The sequence below is a fragment of the Idiotropiscis lumnitzeri genome, chromosome 10 (genome assembly GCF_059441095.1).
Source record: "Idiotropiscis lumnitzeri isolate Australia: NSW breed Sydney's pygmy pipehorse chromosome 10, RoL_Ilum_1.0, whole genome shotgun sequence".
NCBI classification, from domain to species: domain Eukaryota; kingdom Metazoa; phylum Chordata; class Actinopteri; order Syngnathiformes; family Syngnathidae; genus Idiotropiscis; species Idiotropiscis lumnitzeri.
In genome coordinates this window covers 8,938,523-8,959,663 of record NC_142400.1, presented here as the reverse complement: position 1 = coordinate 8,959,663, position 21,141 = coordinate 8,938,523, and the positions used below count along the sequence as shown (strand labels likewise).

The following is a 21,141-nucleotide window of genomic DNA, read 5'->3' as shown; positions in this document are numbered from 1 at the left end:
ACACTTCACCATTTGCAACGCATACTCACACGCACGCACGCACGCACACGCACGCACGCACGCACACGCACACGCACACGCACACTTTAGTCCAAGCTGCACGTGGCCCGTCAGCCTGCACGACCGACTAGCCGCATGTGATGTCGGTTTTGTCTCTCTCCACTCAATTCGCGTCGTCTTCGCTTTGCAAAACACAATAGCCAACAATCACCAAACTCTCGCTTCCCTGCTGTCTAATAAGACGTGAGTCAGAGCGACAGCACTCTGGCCTTGACTGCTCCGCGACAGACGGCCGGTGAAGCGGAGGAGGAGGAGGAGGACAAAAAGACTGAGAGTGAAATGTCAGAAGGCTTTCCACTGAAAGGGGAGATGTTCATGCGTTATGTCACCTGCAGGTCCATGTGCTTCTCCATACACACACGCACACACAACAACAGGAGCCGGTGTGGGAGGAGTGCAGTTGACTTTACACGCACACACACAATCAGAGAAAAACCATGCATCATATAATTGTGGCTCCCATTTGTTTTCTTTATTGGGGAAAAAAAAGAGCAGTAATTGCCCAATCTAGAGAGCACAAAACGACATACGATGTAGTCAACATTTTGGATGTTGCAGTGCTGGGGCCACATGAATAAATTAGGGTGGGACCACCTGACATGATTAATCGTGCTTTGCAACTTTTAATCATGTCTTTATTTTATTTATCAAGTCTCATATGTTTATAGTAAATAAAAACAAAACGACTTTGTGGTGACGACTCGCAGCAAAGCAACCCTCTTAAATGTACATGTTTCCTCGAAATGTCATTCACCAAAGAAAGTCCTCACTTGACACCAAAATAGTACAAATATGTAGTTGTGTCTACATCAAGGCGTTCCTCTCCACCTCTTCGGTGTTCTTACTGCGTTTACTTGAACGTTTCACCGCAATGACGAGGACCAGAACTGAAAACCCCAACGGCGGTTGGTTAGTTTCGGAATCTGTGCGAATGAGTGGGAGGAGCATCAAAGCAAAGTTGGTGAAACTCACCGCAGAATCCCAGAGTTCCCGCCAGGATGCCGATGGTGGGTCCCATTCCGTATTTGAAGCCGTGCTCGCCTGGTGCCACGTAGCAGTAGCCCAGCTCCGTGCACGTGCACACGTTCACTGGTGGATTGAGAAATATTTAAGCATATGAATGACTGTTCCTTAAAATACCATTGTGCAAATAACATTATTGTTGAAAAACATAATAATGATTTGATAGAAAAATAAAATAATGATTGCAGACTTTCACCAAATGGCATAAAAAATGAAAGAAGTTGCTTAAAAAGACAGATACAGCTTCTTCTGAGTTGTAATATGTGAAGACAAAAGTCATAGCTTATGTATTCTTAGCACTTTTCTTAAATAAAAATGGAAAAAACTACAACCAATTTAAAAAAAAAAATATTATCGTTTTATTATTTTGATAACAGTGAAATCCCCTCCACTGCGGATTTCGCAGATTTTTTTTTTTTTATTAATTATTTTGTTCTGTTTCCGGTTTATTTTGGGTGTAATTCCACTGATGACCAGTTGATGGTAGCACAGTATTTCAACTCGCCCTAGTTTTTGCTAAAAAATTTTAACCGTCACATCCTCCTTATTTCTGCTTTTTATGCCTTCAGAAACTCAGGGCTGCAGGTTCATTTTATTGTCTACATATTTGGCCATGATTATTTATGTATATTGCGTGATGATAAGTTTGTTCGTTTGGAGAAAATAGCATTTGTTTACTGTAAATACATGCGGGGTTTGGTATATTGTAACATTACAATATTTTACCCATAACAGTAGACAGTCTTTGGCCGATTAACTCAGTCACTAAATCTTTGACGGCTAGTAAATGAGTTCAAATGAAAAGTAGCCTCGCTTCACTGACCCTCAAAGGACTGCGTGACTCCCATCCCCGCATTATCTTTAATGTTGATGGGCAGGTTGAACATTTTGTCTTCCGTTGGTGTTTTCTTCAGGATCAACTTGGCCGTGGTGCCTGGACGGTACACAACGGACGAGCGTGATGGAAATGCACACACAAGTTGTCCATCACTACATCCTCGCATCAATTCAGTACCGTCAATGGTTTTCAGTTCCCAGTTGTGAGATTTCTTGCCAAAGGCGAAGGTGAAAGGTTGCGAGAAGGGGGCGCTGTCGCTGTCGTGAGCCCTGATGATCACCGGCTCGGGTTTCTTCAGGCACATGAAGGCCTGCGTCTCGGTCAGTTTCGGGATGTTGTCGTTCACGTCCAGCAGCCTCACCGACACCACGCGCTCCTCGAACTTTTCAGGGTTATCTGCGGGGTGGGTATGACATTTTGGGTTTTCTCTCATTGTGTAACTCTTGGAACTAAAACAAAGATCCAGTAGATCCATTCTAACAAATGTTTTTAAAAATGTGTCTGACCCTTCTCGAAGGCAGTGACAACCACTTCAAAGGTCTCCAGAGTCTCTCTGTCCAGCTTGTCTTTGGTCCGAATTTGTCCTGTGGCTTCATCCATCTCCAGCCAGCCTTTGGTGTCACCTTCCATCTTGAAACTGCACAAACAACAACAAAAACAAGAACTCACTTTCTTTTCTTTCAGACAAAGTCAGAGGAAACCAATCAATAGTTTACTCATGTATGCGCACGTGTTGTAGCCCAAAGCCCAAAACAAGCAGGCAAATTTAAAGTGTGAGGAATTATTGATGCCTTTGTGATTGATTTGCACGTGCTGGTTTTGAGTTCATTCAACTCCATCACGTTGTTGTAAACTTGCGCAGGAACATTGTGCATACACACTTCAGCCGCTCTTTTTCACGCAACACAATGACACTCTCGTGTCAGTCTAACTTAGTAAGTAACTACATGACTAGCTGTTCACCACAGATTGCCTCTCTTACTCATCAACTTACTCATTAACTAAGTCACTAATTACTGTATAAAACTCACTCACTCACTCATTAATTATCCATCCATCCATCCATCTTCTGTACCGCTTCTCCTCACTAGGGTCGCGGGGGGTGCTGGAACCTATCCCAGCTGTCTTCGGGCAGTAGGCGGGGGACACCCTGAACTGGTTGCCAGCCAATTGCAGGGCACACAGAGACGAACAACCATCCGCGCTCACACTCATACCTAGGGGCAATTTAGAGTGTTCAATCGGCCTGCCATGCATGTTTTTGGAATGTGGGAGGAAGCCAGAGTGCCCGGAGGAAACCCACGCAAGCACGGAGAGAACATGCCAGGTTGATTAAACTTATTTAGTCATTAACTTCCGCTAGATTACTCACCAACTGATGAACTCACTTAGAAAATCAGTGAGGAACCAACTCACTCACTGACTTACTCATTAAGTAAACAACTGACTACCTAACCAAATAACTCACTCACTCACTCACTCACTCACTCACTCACTCACTCACTCACTCATTGTCTAATTCTCTAAAAAGATAAATCAATCAGTCACTCAGTCACTCACTCACTCACTCACTCACTCAATCACCCTCTTTGACTAATTAACTAAATAGATAACTCACTCACTCACTCACTCCTTGTCTCATTCTCTAAAAAGATAAATCACTCACTCACTCATTCACTCACTCACTCACTCACTCACTCACTCACTCACTCACTCACTCACCCACTCTTTGACTAATTAACTAAATAGATAAATCACTCACTCACTCATTCATTCACTCACTAACAAGTCCGTTCCTGTGTGGTACTGACAGTGGGTACAAAGTTTCCACCGGTGCTATTTTACCGTATCTCTTTGCCTTCGGGGTCCTTGGCCTCCACCGTGAGCAGCACGGCTCCCGTAGTGAAGTTTTCGGGCACAACTACATCCAGGATGTCCATGGTAAATTCCGGGACCTCGTCGACATCTGTTACTGTCACGGACGCAAAGGCTGTGGATTTGGCGTCATACTCCAGGCCGCTCATCAAAGGCTCTGGGTTCCGAGCGTCGATCTTCAACTTGTAGGAGGACGAGCTTTCAAAATCCAGAGGCTGTCGGCACACGAGGGGTGGATGCAGGACAATCAAATGTTTGAGTGGCTAACATTAGACTTTGTGGATATTTAAGGGAACTAACTACCCTACATGGTTCCATTGTTACCATAGAAACTGAAATGGTAATAACATAATAATGTGCTATCAGAATTTTTATCATCTTCCTTGTTATTTTAGGTCCATAGTAATTTGAAAAAATATAATTTGTGCTTGTTTTACTATTTCTCATCTACCAAAGTGCATTTCAAACACAATTTAACACTTGATTGCTATTACATAAGCATAACTGTGACCTGATTGCAACGGTTACCATGACAACTGAGCTAAATTACCCACTGCCAGCAAATTTTCCAAATCACATACAGGGCAAGTTGAAGTCCTTTCAAAAAATAACTGTGAAGATTCCACATGCAATGTCCAAGGTTGTTACGTTTAATGAAAACATTTTAAAAAAATATTTTCTTCAATGCAATAAAATAAAAACAAAAATGCATTTAAAATTACAACAATTAACATAAAACAAAACCAAACTGTAATTATTTACTGTAAGTATTTACCTTATTACATTATACTCAGTGCCTTTTTTTTTATCTTGCACTCGTCCAATACGACATATTAAAAACAAAACTAATACTAAAACTAATAAAAACAAAACTAAATCAAAGCATTTGCAAAAAAATGAAAACTGTTACAAACTGGCAAAACCCGTTCGAAAAACTCATCAAATCTAAATGTACTTAAAACCGAAAAACAAAGTCAAAATGAAATAAACGCTAACTCCAATGAAAAAATCCGTCTGTACCTTTGCGATGACCACGTGGCCCACGCCTTTTCCGTCCGTTTCCACGGCGAACACCTCATCGTCGTTGCCTGCAGAGATGTGAAACTCGATGAAGGAGCTGCCGCTGTCCACGTCGTCGTCGTCCGACGCGCTGATGCTGAGCACCGTTTGTCCCACGGCGGCGTCTTCGTCCACCGTGTAGCTGCCATACTGCACCACAATGCACACACACACACACACACACACACACATTAGGAGCTTTATGCGTATATAGACATTTTAAATCTGATGTCTGTCCTTGCTACTCCTCACTCGGTCAAAAGTGGCTTGTTACCTTTTCAACCAATGCTGATGACATCACGTAAAAAAGTAAAAACATAAAAAAAGAAGGGTTAAATCAATCAGGTTTGAGATCTTCATTGACTGATTGAGAGCTTGGAAACTTGCTAGGTAGAAAAAAAAGGTCAGCGCAAGAAGCTGACCCAAGTTCAACTCAAATGGATGGTCACGTTCATTAAACCACTTTTTCCTTTATTAGCAAGAAATAGACGGCGGGATCTTTTTTTACGCATGCCAGCCACGAATTTCACTCCCTATGTCTGGGTCCACTGTCCTCGTTTTTATTCATATCAAAATTAGAGTGCTGGTTTTCTGCCCTTAAATAATTCATTAATGGTACGTTACCTAATGAGTGATTTACGCTTGCGGAATATTAAGCAGGAAAATGCACCCATTTTTAGCCATCTCAGGGAGCGACCATTTTGTCAACTGAAAATGACATCACAGTTTTGTCGTGTGGCTTTTGCTGCTTAACTCACATTCCGCAAACGCGATGTACGTTGGAATTTTGTTTAGACTCATGAAGACAAATAGAACAATTTGTTGCAAAAATTTTTTTGGGGGGGGGCTTGACTTCCCCTTTAAGGAATTTAATCAGTACTTCCTCTTTCACCAGATTCTTTGACGCAAGTATTTACACTGTGAGTATTTAATTATGCAACACACGTATCGAATGCGCTGCCATGATTGTGTGCTTACATCATTCTTCTCAAACAGAGGCAGCTCATTGTTCACATCAATGACCTTGACCACGACCTTGCAGACGACACTGTGAGCTGAAGGAAAGACGTGTTCAGTAAGTACCTATGCATCGCTGTATGTGTGTGTGTGCGCGCGTGTGTGTTACCTGGATCACTGACTCTGACATCCAAGTTGTACACCCGATGGTCCCTGCGCCGCAGCGAACGCAGCGCTTGGATTCGACCGGTGGCGGCGTCGATGGCGAAGGCTTCGGCCGAAGTGGCGGGCTGCTGGGACATGATGGTGTACGTCAGCAGGGCGTTCAACGTCTCCGCTTCGTCGGCATCGTGGGCCAGCAGTTGTCCGATCAGGCTGCCTGAAAAAACAACCGCAAATTATTTATGACAACGTACCCCGTGTGGGCCGCAGGCCGTCCGTTGCGCATCCTCGCGGCAGGCAAGGAACATTCAAATCTCACGTGTTGAGGCACATAAAGAACACGACTGTGGAGGTCTCACCTACGGGCTCGTCCTCCTGCACCTCAAACACACTCTCGTCTTTCTCGCACACGGGCGCGTTGTCGTTCACGTCCTCCACCACAACCTGAATCTCCATCGGGGGATCCACCTGGTTCTGATAGTCGTCCTCGGCCATCACCACCAGGATGTACTGAAACACGAGCAATCGGAGCTCGAGGTCAAACCTGTGACGTTCGTCTTTACGGTGCGACCTTGACTTCACTCATCCACTGCCATCCCGGGTAGAATCAACGTACTTTTTGACGTTTATATCCGTCAATGGGAGTGAATGAGTTAAAAGTTCAATTGAACAATTTCTCCACGGGAATGTGTAGAAATGTCGCTTTTTGGAATATGTTTTCAGTTTGGTAAGATTACTTTGGAAATTCATTTGGCTACAGTTACAATTTACCCTATTGGAAATGTAATCGTAGCGTAACTTTCACTAACTCTAAAGTAATATATATATATATATATATATATTTTTTTTTATATATATATATATATATATATATATAATATATGCGACATTGTAGCACCTTCGCAGTTGACCACTCGAGTGCAGGACAGCCTATCAGAATTTATAATTTTGTCGCTTGCTGAAGAAGGAAAACAAAAACTATTTAATAATGCAAATTTTTTTGGCAATTCTTTTTTTTGCAAAAGCGACAAAAATACATTTTTTCTCCCTCTAATCTAACAGATTATAGTTACATATATTCTGTAATACCATTCCATAATCTATTACATTACCCAACTCGGCTCATATGTCAAGGTCGCACTGTGAGTCACTATAAATCACAAGAGCTTTCTAGACGTTCGTTCACCATGTCCTTCTCCTCCCTGTCCAGCTCCTCTGTCAGCAGAATTTCTCCACCCTCTGTGATCTGGAAGGGGAACCTCAGCTCTCGTTCTTTCTGCACAAGCCTGTAGTTGGCGTCGGGCTCATTGGACTGGACCTAAAACCAGACAGCATGACGGGTAATTGCGACGCGTCGGCATGGGAGGGAATTTTCTCCTCACCTTGGCAATGACTTGCGGGTAGGATCCCTCCAGGTGCTCCTGAATGGCGATCCTGCCGGGGTTGACCCACAGGTTGGGCAGCACCGCAATGTGGACCCTGGTGTTGCCGCTTAGCGCCATCTCGGACGCTCCCCCCATGTCTTGGACCTTCACGATTAAAGTGTAATCCGGGTCCTCCAGGGGGTCCGGGTTGCTGCGTCTCATTTCTGACGCCACAGAAGACGATGAGGAGTAATGAACTAGGTTATCAGTGATGGACTGAAATGAAAATTGCACACACACCCGCTCGCTCCACGCAGGTGAAGAAGGGGTTTTCTTCATAGGGGATGGTCGGCGAGGGACAGTAGTCGCTAAATTTTGCCTTGAGGGAGTCAGCGCTGCGGTCTTCGCCTCGGGCGTACTGGATTGTCTCTCTGGCATCAAGCATGCGCTCCCCTGGCACGCATGGAGAGGGTCCAGTTTGCAATTTAACAACATTTTCACTTTCTCGAAAGTCACAAAAAAAATTATTTATTTATTTTTGATCAACATGCAATTTTTCATGCACATTTAAAACAAATGAATTAGTTTTATGAAATAATTGGTTAATTAATATTGTTAAATTAATTACAAAATGTTAAATATTTTAATATATATCACTATATGTTCTTATTATTATTATTACATATTTTATTATAATAGTCTATCATTAAGATAAGCACTTTTACATATCAATTTTTACTCATTTTAATCATCTACAAATAAAAATAAATCACGTGTTCCCTGAGCTCATGAAAAAAATTGCCCATGTGAGGTCTAAAAGATTTCAGAAGTTGCATTTCTTCCCATGGGAATTCAGAATCGCAAAAAACTGTGTTGGACTTTAGAGGCTCTAAAAAAAAAAAAAAAAAAAAAAAAAGCTCTTGGCGTACCATGCAGAAAACTATGTGCACCACCTAGTGGTATGTGTTGGAATCACTAGCTAAGCACAGTTCAGTTGTATTTCACTTTTTAGTCAATGTTAAGGTATATTTCCTGGAATCATTATTTAAGTACACTCTTTTTGTATTTTCCTATATTTAAGCACAGTGTTAATGTTTAAACTGATCATAACGTTACAGTCGCTTACAATTTTACTAAATATAATTTTACACTTATAATGCATTCTAACATTCGTCAGTATCACAGTTCTTAAATCGTTTTTAGGTGGTTCTTGGCGCAAAAAAAAAAAAAAAGTTGGATTAGCACTGTTGCAAAAGTGACTCCTTTGCTTTCACGTGCCGCCTGCGTCCAAACCATCAGTCGTACGTCGCCAATCATCTCACGTGACACATTTAGGCAGTCTGCCACCAATCTGCCTTTAATCTTGCTCACACCAGATGAGCTGTGTAATCTGGTTTCACTCTGACACTGTGCAGCCAGATTACGGGCAGAGATAGACAGATTACTGACATTTCGCACTCTGCACGTGACGGTGGTAAAAGGCGAGGCGGGACGTGACGTGGCGGCACCTTGCTCGGTTGTGGAGATCTCTCCCGAGTTGGGGTCCACCTGGAAGAGCAGCGTGTTGTGTCGGTTGGGGATCTGGCTGACCAGGGTGTATGTGAGCTGAGCGTTGGGAGTGCTGGGGTCATCTCGATCCGACGCAAACACACGAGTGAACGGGGCGCCTGCGACGAAACAAAAATGCTTCCTTGGTTGGATTGAGGTTGCACAGGTCAACGTTGGTGGCGTAGAAGTCGAATGCACACCTGCGGGAGTGTTCTCTCGGACCAACGCGGTGTAGTAACTTTGGTTGAAATATGGAGCGTGGTTGTTGACGTCCAGCACGTTGATGGTGGCGAAAATGGGCCCCTCCGCGACGTCATCGTCCACTAACGCCTCCACCTGGAGACAACCACACACACATTCATTTAATTGGTGGCCAATGAGAAGCATCTTTTCTAACCCAGAGGAGGAATTGGCTCAGAATCTGTCTGCCACCAAAATTGCATTACACCAACTGCGCCACAACTTAGACCAGCTTTTAATTGGCCTAAATTTACGAGTACTTTCTGCCACCAAATTGAATTCTGCCTCCCACCCCCAAAAATGTTATGCTTTATTCATTTCTTGTAATCACTTCCAAGCTTTAAAATCCATGAGACGTAATTGGTCATGTATGGGCTGGTATGTTACCGCAACCATGTAGTTGTCATTTTGGGACCAGTCCAGAGGTTTGTCCAAGTAGAGCCAACCGTCAGCTGAGATTTTGATGACATTGCTGCCTTCTCCGTTCAACCTGAAAGCGTTCACACCAGGATGGCTCACCTGGAACTGAACAGACCCAAAAATTAGAATTAATTAAAAAAAAAAAATGGTGTTTGCATTTCTGTGTGTGTGCGTAGTACCTGACAGAGGGCGTAGGGTACAGGCGTGCCCTCTCGAACCTCCACCACCAGGTTCTCAAAGGGGACCTTCTTGCCCTCCAGGCCCGACCCAGCAGCCTAGCAAAGGTTGCCAAAGCAAACAGTACACATTGCATCACACTGATCGGTGTCCCGAATATTTGGGTAACATTATTAAGTGACATGAGATGTGTGCCCATCTTCGGGCGGGGGACACCCTGAACTGGTTGCCGGCCAATCGCAGGGCACACAAAGACGAACAACCATCCACGCTCATAATCCCAATCTAGGGACAATTTCGAGTGTCCAATCAACCTGCCATGCATGTTTTTGGAATGTGGGAGGAAACCGGAGTACCCGGAGAAAACCCACGCAGGCACGGGGAGAACATGCAAACTCCACACAGGAAGGCCGGAGCCAGAATCGAACCCATCAACCAGTCGTCCACCGTGTTGCCTACATTTAAACTCAGGTTAGATTAAATTAAAATACACCAGCCATCATTTGAAGTGCCTCTGATTAACCCTACGTGTTCTAGTAGGCTTTCGCTGACTTTTTGTTTTTGGGTCGTAGCAGTATTGTGTTTGGACCAAATATACCTCTTGGAACAATTTTCAAATATATATATATTATTTAGTAATATTTTCACTGGTTGACATTTTATGAGAGACTTTATTAAAACCTTTAGAGGAACTTTGGACTTTATTGAGCCACTGATATTTAAGGTGGGCAAACTAGTGTGATTTAAAAATGTATGGCTGTGATCAAATCAGGGTGATCTCGGTGCTAGTGAACATGACAAAAATGACTTCTGTCACTTCTTTTCGCAGAAATTGTGTAATCCCCTACCTCCTAATTTAGTTCATTTAAAAAATGCGTCAAATCGATCAATAGTTCATGGAAAATGAATAAGAACTTTCAAAAACACATAACCTGACTTTTTTTGGGTGTTTTTTCGTGGGATAGGACGACTGGTTTCATTAGTGCAGCAATTTCAAACAAAGAGAGCCCACTCCAGTTCTCAGGGGCTAACTCGTGATAAATTGCTTCAACATTTGTTTAGAGTAGCTCCGGGAGAATGTTTTCAAAAGTGAAATGAAAAAAAAAAAAACGTCGCCCAGCCCTGCTCTGTACGATTTATCAGAACCATGAAACAGAGGTCAAAGTGGAAGCAACAATCTTTTCACTCCAGCTCCTAAACGTCAATGAACCGAGCAAGTTCAGTTATTGATTGAGCCGGTATTGCATGGAAAAAGTCGGACCTTTCTTAGACAGCACACCATATACGCAAGGGCAGGACGGGACAAAGGACACCTTTCGCTTCAATGAATCAGCTATGAGTCACATTTTACATCACGTATGGCTACTCAGGAAATGGAGTGTGGATCCTCTCCAAGAGTTTTTTGTGTGTGTGTGTGTGTGTGTTTGGACATTTTCTTATGAATATGCAGTGTACTCACAGAGCTGAGCAGGAGTGCCAGAAGACACAGATGCACCATGGGAGTCATCATCACAGTCTGCGGATAAACAACAAGGAGAATACATTGAGGGAAACATGTTTTCTGTGAAACATTCGACTGTTTTTTTTTTTTTTATTGTTCAAAAAAAAGAAGAGTCTGATGGAACGTAAGTGGCAAATTCTGTTGTAGGATAAAGTTGCTCAAGATATATCAAAGTGTACACGTGCACACTGTGCCCGTGCACAAGTGTGGTTGTGTGAGCTCGCCTTCCCATTTGTCTTGAACTTTCACACGGATATACATCAAAATGTGACTTCAATGGAAAAAAACTTACAGCCTGACGAATTTGGCCTGAAAATCTACATTGTGCTTTATGTCACTGGAATATTATGCTAGTCACATTTTTTTTAAATGTTATTGACATATTTTTTTGCACTGATTCTGAATCTGAATAATAATAATAATAATAATAATAATAATAATAATAATAATAATAATAATAATAATAATAATAATAATAATAATAATAATTATTATTATTATTATTATTATTATTATTATTGTTATTATGAATTAAAGGTTAGGTTCAGCAAAAGGTGTAATTTTATTCTGAAACGTCATAATTTACAATGCATGATAAATTCCAGACCGCTCAAGTCTTTTTGGGTCAAACTCAAAAACAGAAAATGAAACCATGTCAAGAACCTGATGTTCTAAGAAAAATGTTTTAAATCAACGTCAAAATTACTAGCAAGGCATTCCGTCAAATAGTAGGGCGGTCACCATATTGGAGGCGCAATCCCAAGTGGCCGTGTGAGTGACTTTTTATTTTTTTGACGCGTTGGAATATAAGTGTAATTGCACATCATGTACAGTAGGTGGCAGTGGTGATCTTTTTTTTTTTTTAGCAAAATTATTACATTTCAATTCTTTGTTGTTACAGACACAAAATAAAACCATAATAATAAAGTTATTCTTTGGTGTATGTTGATTTATAATTCTTCCTGTTTTATTTTCTTAAATTTAATAATCATTCTTCTGTGTTATGCGGAGGTGCACTTTTTTTTTTTTTTTTACAAGTTTATAAACAAATTATACTATTTATAGTCACAACAAAGGATGAGGCGGGGTCACAAAATTCGAAGGGGGCGTTACAGAAAATAAAAGAATTAAATCCCATATTATGGTTCCTTCGTCTACAAATGTGTTAAACGGACCCTTCATTAGGTACACCAGCACTACTGAAAGAATCATTCCAAGAGTGTAGACTGTAGAGTGTACAGTGAGAGTCAGAGGTGTACCTAATGAAGTGTCTGGTGAGCATTTAACGTGATACTTACGACAGTGTTTTGCCAAAAAGGACATAACGTGCACACTATTTTTTAAAAAGACAGCTTATCTATTGCGTAACAAAAGCATTTTGTGCTCATACTACCGACACATGAACATGACTCAAGTAGCACAATGAAAAGGGAAGTGACCCTGGTAGACAAGCGTGAAGGTGACATTGAGTGGCGGCTAATGACCTTTTTTTAAAGTCACCAATCTGAGACACTGCCTATTTATGTAATCATCACATAACTCAATGACTAATTTTTAAATTTGCTCCTGCTTTCCAGAGGACGATATAACGCATATGCTACGCCCAAGTATTTTCACTTTCTTTGACTTACAGCAATGTTGCAAAGCCTGCGGCCCATCCCACAAATTCTCATAATGTACAGTAATAAACATTTGTCGGATCGTTGCGTAATATTAATTTCCTACATTTAGAATGAACCACGGACAACTTTAAAACAAATGGGCAACTGAGAGGAGAAACTGAAACAATGATAAATCTACAAAAAGTGTCAAATAAATTATAATTCTTGTTTTTCCACTTAGTAGTTTCTATATCCTTAGTTCCTGTATTCAACATTTGCAAACACGCAAGGTCATGATAAGGAAACCATTGGCGGCACATGCCAAGAAGGCCTCCATAAAGAACATGAACACACAATCACTTTTGCAAAGAGCAACCTTAAATACTGTACATTAGAATGAAAGCGTGTGAAGACGAGAGTCGAGGCAACGTACCTTTCTCCGGAGAGATCCTGCCAGTCACGCCGGGTGTGACTGATGTGAATTCCCATCCTGCCTGGTCAAACTTTAACCACGTTAACCAGCACTCTTTTATTGGATCTAATCATTGCCTAATCAGCACCGTCCCACCAATGGGCGTCGGGCTGAACAAACAGGAAGGAAGAAACACTGTAAGGACTCTCATTTCACCACATGAAATACCACAGAAGTATTATCACATTTGTCATATTTAAGTCTGTTTTATGAGGTTGTCGTGGTGGAGAAACAAGCATTCCGTCGGATATTTGCTAGCGCATAAAGTGGTTATAACACGCTTATTAACATGTTATAAAGGCTCAATAAACTGTGCTGAATCAAAAAAGTGAGTAACTCGAACCAATCAACTCATCCCAATTAATGCAAATGCCATGCAATGCATTTCAGAAAAGAAATCTGAACAATTTCTTTTAAATGTTTTTAATAACAAAAAATGGGATTTGTATAATAAAATACTGCAATGAGCTAACTTAATAGAATGTAAAGAATTAAACACTTTCGACAAAATGTTTTGTTTGAATTCAATGGCGATTGTGCTAATCCTTCTGGTGTGCGCGCCTTAGCCACCTGGGGGCAGTATAATGCAAACAAATGGATATACACGGCAACTTCACTCCTCAGTAAGCTGCAGTAATATTAGTTGCGGTTGTTTAAAACTCATCTTACGGCGTCTCTGTACTCAGAAATTAAATATATGGTTTTGGTTACGATTAATCGATTAATTATGTGCTTTTGTGATATCGATCCCTTTATTACATTTAAGTATCACTTTTTAAATTAATATAATGACAGCAGTAAAATGCACTTGCTCTTATACTAATTGTTTCGAAACTAAGAAGTACCGGTAAGCGTGTATTTTTACGCTGCTAACATACCTCACTGATTGGCTGGCACAGGTCACATGGTTCTACTAACTTATCGTGACGCACGAAGCGTCATGTGTGGCCTCAAGTTTCAGTTAACAAATACGCCCAATTGCTTTATGGTGGACAACATTTTGCAGACCAGGTCTCTATGAAGTGTCACATTGTGAGCGTGTACGTATGTTTCTGATTTTTTTGCAAAAAATTGCATTGACCATTTCAAGGTCATATTTACTCCAGTGTGAGCTTTACAAAAACAAAGCAAGTATGTTAAGAAATCGTGCTACACAGTAACGAGTTTCTCATGGTCAGACTTTGACCTGCACTAGTGGAGCACTTCCTGTCAGATTGTCCATTAGCGGCAATGGCTGATAAGGTGTCGTCAATATCACCGGCAGGTCACCTTGAAACAGCTGACCTCAATTCCCACTAAACATCCTTAGTAGATTTCCAAGCATATTTCCGCGATCTCGCAACATCCTGCGGAGGAGGACGAAAAAGGCGACAATGTGTGTGAATTCTTAACCGCGCCGCCTGTGAATGAGTCACCGTTTTACAGCATCGGGGCAGTTTAAACACAACCTGCGACTGTCGACACTTTGCACAAGCGCGTCCCATTCGCATGGATTATGTAAGAACGCAGGGCAGCATGTGCTTGACAAGTTGGGAGGACCCTGCGTGGTGGTGGAACACACACACACACACACACACACACTTCCTTATGAAAAGATGTTTGAGAATTTATTGCATATCCTTGATAATTAGTTCTCTCTCCTCACCAAAGGATTGCTTTGAAAACAGAAGCGGTTCTAAAATCAGATGACCAATGCAAAGTGCATGTAGCGCTATACTATAGTACTTGTATCATAATTACTAGTGTAGTGTAAATAATTACTAGTGACATTATAAAATTCTACAAGTCAGCACCTTCCCTTTCTGTAATAGTATTAGCAGTGCACAGATTTCAATTTAGTCTTACTAGTATCCATTTCATACGGTGGCCTTCAGTGAAGTCCTACTTAGTCCGACTTGAATGAATCCCCCTCAAAATAGCATCATTTACGACACCACGGCTGGAGAAATAATGAACAAAAAGTCACTTGAAAATGGCGTTGCAAGAGTCTCGGCAATTAAATCTGTACTTTTCTCTCCTCTGACCATTGTGGTTTAAAAAAAAAAATCAAGAATATAGTTCAGATTTTCGAACGGTCGCCAGTTACGACTTTCGTGCCAGCAAAAAGACCTTACTGTCATCAACTCGTGATCTGATTGGCTATGGCAACTGTCTATCAACGGTAAAAGCCCCCTTTAGATACAGAACAGGCGCCCGCACGATTGTAATTGAATGCCTCGGATGAATAGTGTGTGCTACTGGTATCTTGAAATCTGCCTGGCAACACGAGCTATCTGAATTCTGATTGGATGAAAACTCTAACCGAAAAATTCCAAATATAATACGACATCAATGATATGATCATGATATCTTCATTATGTTCGGCCAGCAGACAAGGCCTTGACCGCTGCTAGTAACTCATGCATAATCATCAGAAGTTGTTTGAGTTTAGATTTGATATCCAGTTTCAAGTGGGGCACAATTGTGCACTGGTTCGAATCGAAAAACTGCTCACACGGCCTTCCATAAATCCTGTGAACGTTACCCTGGCAACATATTCTCTCAGATTTTTCTTTTTCACAGATTTTCCAACAAGGCCACGAATCGGTGTCAAGCCGCGACCCGGATCTCCCGTCAGGCCTTGAGCACCCAATCGCGCGCTACGGTAATTTGATCTTTTCAATATTCACCGTGACATTATCACATTGTGACTCATCTGTGGCGTGCGTTATTTTTAGGGCTCGTCATGTGTGTGCAATCTGAGTCACACACTGGAACACACAAAGAAGACTTTCTTCTGATCTTTATTGAAAGAAGCGACATGGGAAGCGACGGCACATACAAGTGGCAACACGGCAGGGAATTGCGCTTATATGAAGTGCTTCCAAAGAAAACATTTACCTGTCACACACAGGGAATAACTCTCATATAAAAAAATCACACTGAACAAAAACCTCTCACACATAATTAACTAAAAATATATCACCACTCACACACACAAAAACCCTCCACACAATTACACAAACCTCCCTCTCACACGACAAAACAACTCATACGCTAAAAACCTCTCTCTCACTCTCTCTCACATTTCTCTTACTGGCCGATCATGGAGTTACTGCACTATAACAAAAATCTTTGTCGTGAGTGTTTGAGCGCTAACTGTTATTTTTGGTCTACTTTGCACCTTACACTATAAAAATACATCATTTGAACGCTTACAGGGGTCAACAGACAAATACCAAGAGAGGTATGAGAGAGACACAAATACGTGGTCCTCCTTGTCCATCGGTTCCTGTGAACAGCAAATGCTGCCATCGAGTCCAGCAAACTGTTCTATCGTAGCCCCCTCATCGTAGGATTCATCTTTCCCACAAGCCCACGCAGTCCAGTCCGCAGTCTTTACGTGCCAATCGTTACTCCTAAAGAACAGACAAGTCGTGGCAGGATTTAGACTTGAGCCAGAACGCCACGTTGGGATTATTCCTGGCCACCATCTTGTCGAGAAAACGCTTGGCCTTGGTGGGGAGGCTCTCCCGGCGGGAGCTGCAGGCGGCGCGCACGCCGCTTTTGGCGTCCTTGGAGTCCCGCCGCAGTCGTAGCTGTCGCACGATGCCGCGAAAGGCCTCCCACACGTTGTGCTGCATGGCGGCGGAGGTCTCGATGAACTTGCAGTCGAAGACGGCGGCGCAGGCGCGGCCCTCTGGAGGCGGAATTTAAAGTGTGAAAAGGAAAACGGCATAGAGCTGGAGCCTTGTATTTGTATTTTATGCTTTTGGCACGGCATTGCATACGTTCGAACCAGCGCTTATCAAAGTGGGTCCTTGGGGCTTCGAAACTTGGGGGCGCGCCTCAGCTCGCTTGAACATTGCTTCTTGGCTTTACCAAATAGGTTTGTTTTCAGAAAATAATGGAAGATAGGTGCCCCCCAAAAAATTTACTCAACTGACAATATAGAACAGGCGTGGGCAAACTATGGCCCGGGGGCCACATGCGGCCCGTTAAACGTTTTAATTCGGCCCGCCGAACTTGAAAAGAATTTTACTTGTTCATGTTTTATTTTCTAAATACTGTGGTTTTTCAAAGACATATATATATTGTTGTAATGCTTTTGCTCACTTTAATTAATTTTTTTTCTCCGACGAGGTGAGGTTACCGAAACATTCCATCCATCTGCTTCTGGTCCAAATTTTAGAACCCATAAGCACTGATCACAACTCGAGAGTGCCAGCAGGCTTTGAGTATCTTGAATGATTTTTCAAGACCCACCAAATATTTTGTTCCATGAATGAATCTAACAAATGACAGAATCTTGAAAAGTTTGATTCTGCCTTTTTCATTCTCTAGTTATTAGCAGGAGAACACATTTGAAGAAATTCAGCCACTTTGCCCAAAATCCAGAGAAAAACTGCATTTTGGGTATATAACCATCTCAAGTAATATGCTGATATGCTGATATTTGTTCTTTCGTAACACCTCTTATATCTGAACAGTGGTTTCAGTCTATGAAATCAGATAAGTGCACATCAGAATCATATCAAATGCTCCCAATGAGAAAAGTGTATCAAACGACATAACACGACTTTGGCACTTAATGTTTTGATTAAAATTGACTTAAATTGTTCTTGGGAATTTGTGAATTGAAATAGCATTAGAACTGGTGTCGGGTCGTTGAGGGTTCTTACCGTGGGTAGAAACCTCCCTTCGTCGCACCAGGTCACACTTGTTGCCCACCAGGATGATGGGCGTGTGTTGGGCGGGTCGAAGGCGGCGCAGGGTGATGCGCAGCTCGGACGCCCGTAGAAAGGACGATCGGTCGGTTATTGAGTACAGCAGCAGGAAGGCGTCGCCCGACTGCATGTAGCGCTCCTGAGCCCATTCACTGTCATTCTGCAACACACACACACACATAGCGGATGATCAATATGATGAAGGGATTATGAGCAGGACCAACGACACAATTCACCCGTGCCCGAGGTATTGTTAACTCCGGCGCTGGTTTGACTCACCTCTGCATCCCATGTGTCCAACAAAGTGATTGTTGCAGCCTCCCCATCCACGTCAAGCTCCCTCTCGCGCAGTTCATCTGACATAATGCAAAAACAACAATATGTTGAAAATGTACAAAAATCTAATATTATGAATTTTAAAAAGATTAATTTCTTTAAAATGTTCATTATTGTGGTCATAGTTTGCATTTTGTCTGCCTCTGCCCGAAGACAGATCGGTAGGCTCCAGCACGCCCGCGACCCTCGTGACGATGAAGAGGTTTCGATAAATGGATGGATGGATGAATCATACGGAGAAGACTACAGTTTGGATTTAGATCATTAATGGAAGCGAAACAATGGTGGTACTTGGTTCACAAAGGAGTTCTGTCTCTATGGCAGCAAATCTAAATTTAACTTAATTGTACGTCCATCCATGTATTTTCTATTGCGCTTATTCTCATTTGGGTCGCAGGTGTGCAGCCTGTCCTGTTAGATGAGGTGAGTGGGAGACATTGTTTTGGTGTGTTTTTTGCTGTGAGTGTGATTGTTAGATTTTGAGTGCGTGGCTCACCTCCACACAGCTCGCAGTCATCGCTGTCCATGCTGTCCGCGGCCCCGGAGAAGATGCAAGCAAAGGCGGTCTTTCCGACCCCGCCGGCCCCAAGGAGCACCACCCGGTACGGGTTGACCGAGTCGGCGGAGATGACCGAGTCGGACGACGAGGACCAGCTGCCGCGGCTGCTGCCTCCTTCGGACTCTCCGGCGGAGCTGGCGCACGATTTGGATCGGGAGATGCAAGCGGGGACGCGGGCGAAGAGGCTGTCCGGGAGCAGGCGGCTGCCCGGGTCGCAGATGCTCCAGCGGTGGATCTCCGTCTGGAGGCGGAGGCTGTGCCGGCGCACGCTGGACATCATTGTCGCGTCGTTTACGAAATACGCAATCAAAATCAACTACTTGGACTTTTTAAAAAAAATGAATACCCACAAATACCACTTTGTTAACTGTTTTAAATGAATTTATAAATTCCCCCCCACAGCTTGGCTTCAGTCACTGCATTTGCTATGAGGATGAGTTGAGGAACATGTTGCCAGTGAAATGGAGCGTGTTGTGTCCTCTTGGTGCTCTCAATTAATCCCGTAATGCTCATGCAGGCTGGGGTTTCCCTGCATGTTTATATGGCGAGGTCCTCCTCCTCTCTCACTCAGTCACAGGAGGGATAGATCCACTCTCACGGAGGGGGGTTCGATGCACAGTGCACTCTCACACCAACACTCATGCACACTAATGGCCCACAGATTTGTACGTGCATTGAGAAAACGATTACACAACCTATGCACTAATATAGAAAGCGGCCTAATAGGTTTGCTCTTATACAAGCGCCGACACTTGGAAATGTGTCTTGCTGTTATTCACACTGAATGTGCTTTTCACTTTCGGGTTGCCAGCAGCAGGGGAGTCTGACAATTCGAGTTGGAGAGTTATGTGTGTGTGTGTGGGGGGGGGGGGCATCCACAGCCCCGAAAAACAAACACTCTAACTTTGTCAGGTATGGGTTGACGTCTCTGGTTGTGACATCACAATGGCAGTCCAGCAACAAAAAACTGTTCATGTACAGTCGACCTAATAAAGATTTTTTTTTTTTTTTTAAAGACTACAGATGATATCACTTTTTTGCAGAGCTGGGCAGTCCATCCCCGAGGCGGCTTCATGTGCCAAGCTCTGCTTATTTGCATTGTTTAAAATTCTAACCAAATCTAAAACAGGAAATGTTCTGCTTCTTACCATCATCAAAACTCATACGGCGTACCAGCGCATTTACTTTGTATTTTGATCGGCTATGACATTTCCTCTCGTCACCAACCAGTCAGGATGGCCGAGCGGTCTAAGGCGCCAGACTCAAGGAATCACTCCTTCCAATCAGATGGGAATTCTGGTCTCCAAATGGAGGCGTGGGTTCAAATCCCACTCCTGACAAGTTTTTTTGGGGGGTATATAAACATTGATGATAAACCTTTTGAGGTAAAATGTGTATTTAAAGGGACTTGTTTACTGAGTTTTTAATGGCTAGTATATAAATAATTTGGTGTCTCGGGTGTTTCCAGATCCACAAAGTGTAAAATTAAATAAATATTTTAAGGACCTATTTAAAAAAAAAAAGGAGTCTATGAAAGTGCTCTGCGAACAACTAGCCTAATTTACATTTTAAAAAAGAAAATCAAGTGTCGCTCCCCACGACAAGATCAACTAATAATTGGGATCCAGAGCCACTTTCAAGTGTTAAAAAAAAAAAAAAAAAATCCGAGTTTGTGCTGATTTATCTGTTTGTTTTAAAGCTAAATAATCACTAAAGGATAAATTATTACAAGTGAAATGTTCCGTTGGTAATTTAGATATTTTTTGTTGCGTTAAAAAAAGTTATTTTATTCATTACATAGCCAATATTTTCTTAATCCGCATTGACCAAAAAAAAAAAATCCATGTGTCGGACCTTAGTCATTTTGTCCTTAATTTGCTTTTTAGTTTTTGGCACACCGACCATTTACGGCACAACATTTACTGTATTGTCATGGAGACGAATTTGGGATATATATATTGCTTGTAGATGACCTACACAGTAACATAATTTTCTGATTTTCTTCTCCACCATAATAACTTAGGACGTTTTTTGCCAGCTACAATATTTAGATATTATATTTATAATATATATACTACTAGCAACTTTCGGGCCAACCTATAAAAGGTCGAGATCATATCATGAGTCAAAAATACTGCCAGCACTAAACAGTTCGTCTGAGGAAAGAGATACAATTGTTGCTCCAAGCTGATAACTCAGTTTTATATCAAACAAATGGACACACCTTTGTTTGTTTGTTTGTG

General features: G+C 42.2%; 2 protein-coding genes and 1 non-coding gene across 3 annotated transcripts; 1 reads left to right on the top strand and 2 right to left on the bottom strand.

Moving 5' to 3' along the window:
* Positions 1-510: 510 nt before the first annotated feature.
* On the bottom strand, positions 511-13,329 carry cdh17 (cadherin 17, LI cadherin (liver-intestine)). Its single transcript, XM_088306695.1, has 19 exons — positions 13,259-13,329; positions 11,183-11,239; positions 9,726-9,821; positions 9,514-9,651; positions 9,087-9,222; positions 8,847-9,005; positions 7,639-7,791; positions 7,357-7,562; positions 7,161-7,292; positions 6,334-6,484; positions 5,982-6,191; positions 5,834-5,910; positions 4,817-5,005; positions 3,767-4,011; positions 2,428-2,558; positions 2,099-2,317; positions 1,907-2,017; positions 1,033-1,149; positions 511-947 (listed from the first exon to the last, which is right to left on the bottom strand). Exons 2-19 carry the CDS (start codon positions 11,231-11,233, stop codon positions 865-867), a joined length of 2,604 nt encoding a protein of 867 aa, XP_088162821.1. The 5' UTR covers positions 11,234-11,239; positions 13,259-13,329; the 3' UTR covers positions 511-864.
* A 2,735-nt stretch (positions 13,330-16,064) lies between these two features.
* Positions 16,065-19,543, bottom strand: gem (GTP binding protein overexpressed in skeletal muscle). The gene is made up of 4 exons (XM_088306768.1): positions 18,836-19,543; positions 18,283-18,359; positions 17,959-18,163; positions 16,065-16,976 (listed from the first exon to the last, which is right to left on the bottom strand). Exons 1-4 carry the CDS (start codon positions 19,176-19,178, stop codon positions 16,696-16,698), a joined length of 906 nt encoding a protein of 301 aa, XP_088162894.1. The 5' UTR covers positions 19,179-19,543; the 3' UTR covers positions 16,065-16,695.
* Positions 19,544-20,127: 584 nt separating this feature from the next.
* Positions 20,128-20,238, top strand: trnal-caa (transfer RNA leucine (anticodon CAA)). Its single transcript has 2 exons — positions 20,128-20,165; positions 20,193-20,238. It is a non-coding gene; the product is annotated as a tRNA-Leu (tRNA).
* Positions 20,239-21,141: the final 903 nt, after the last annotated feature.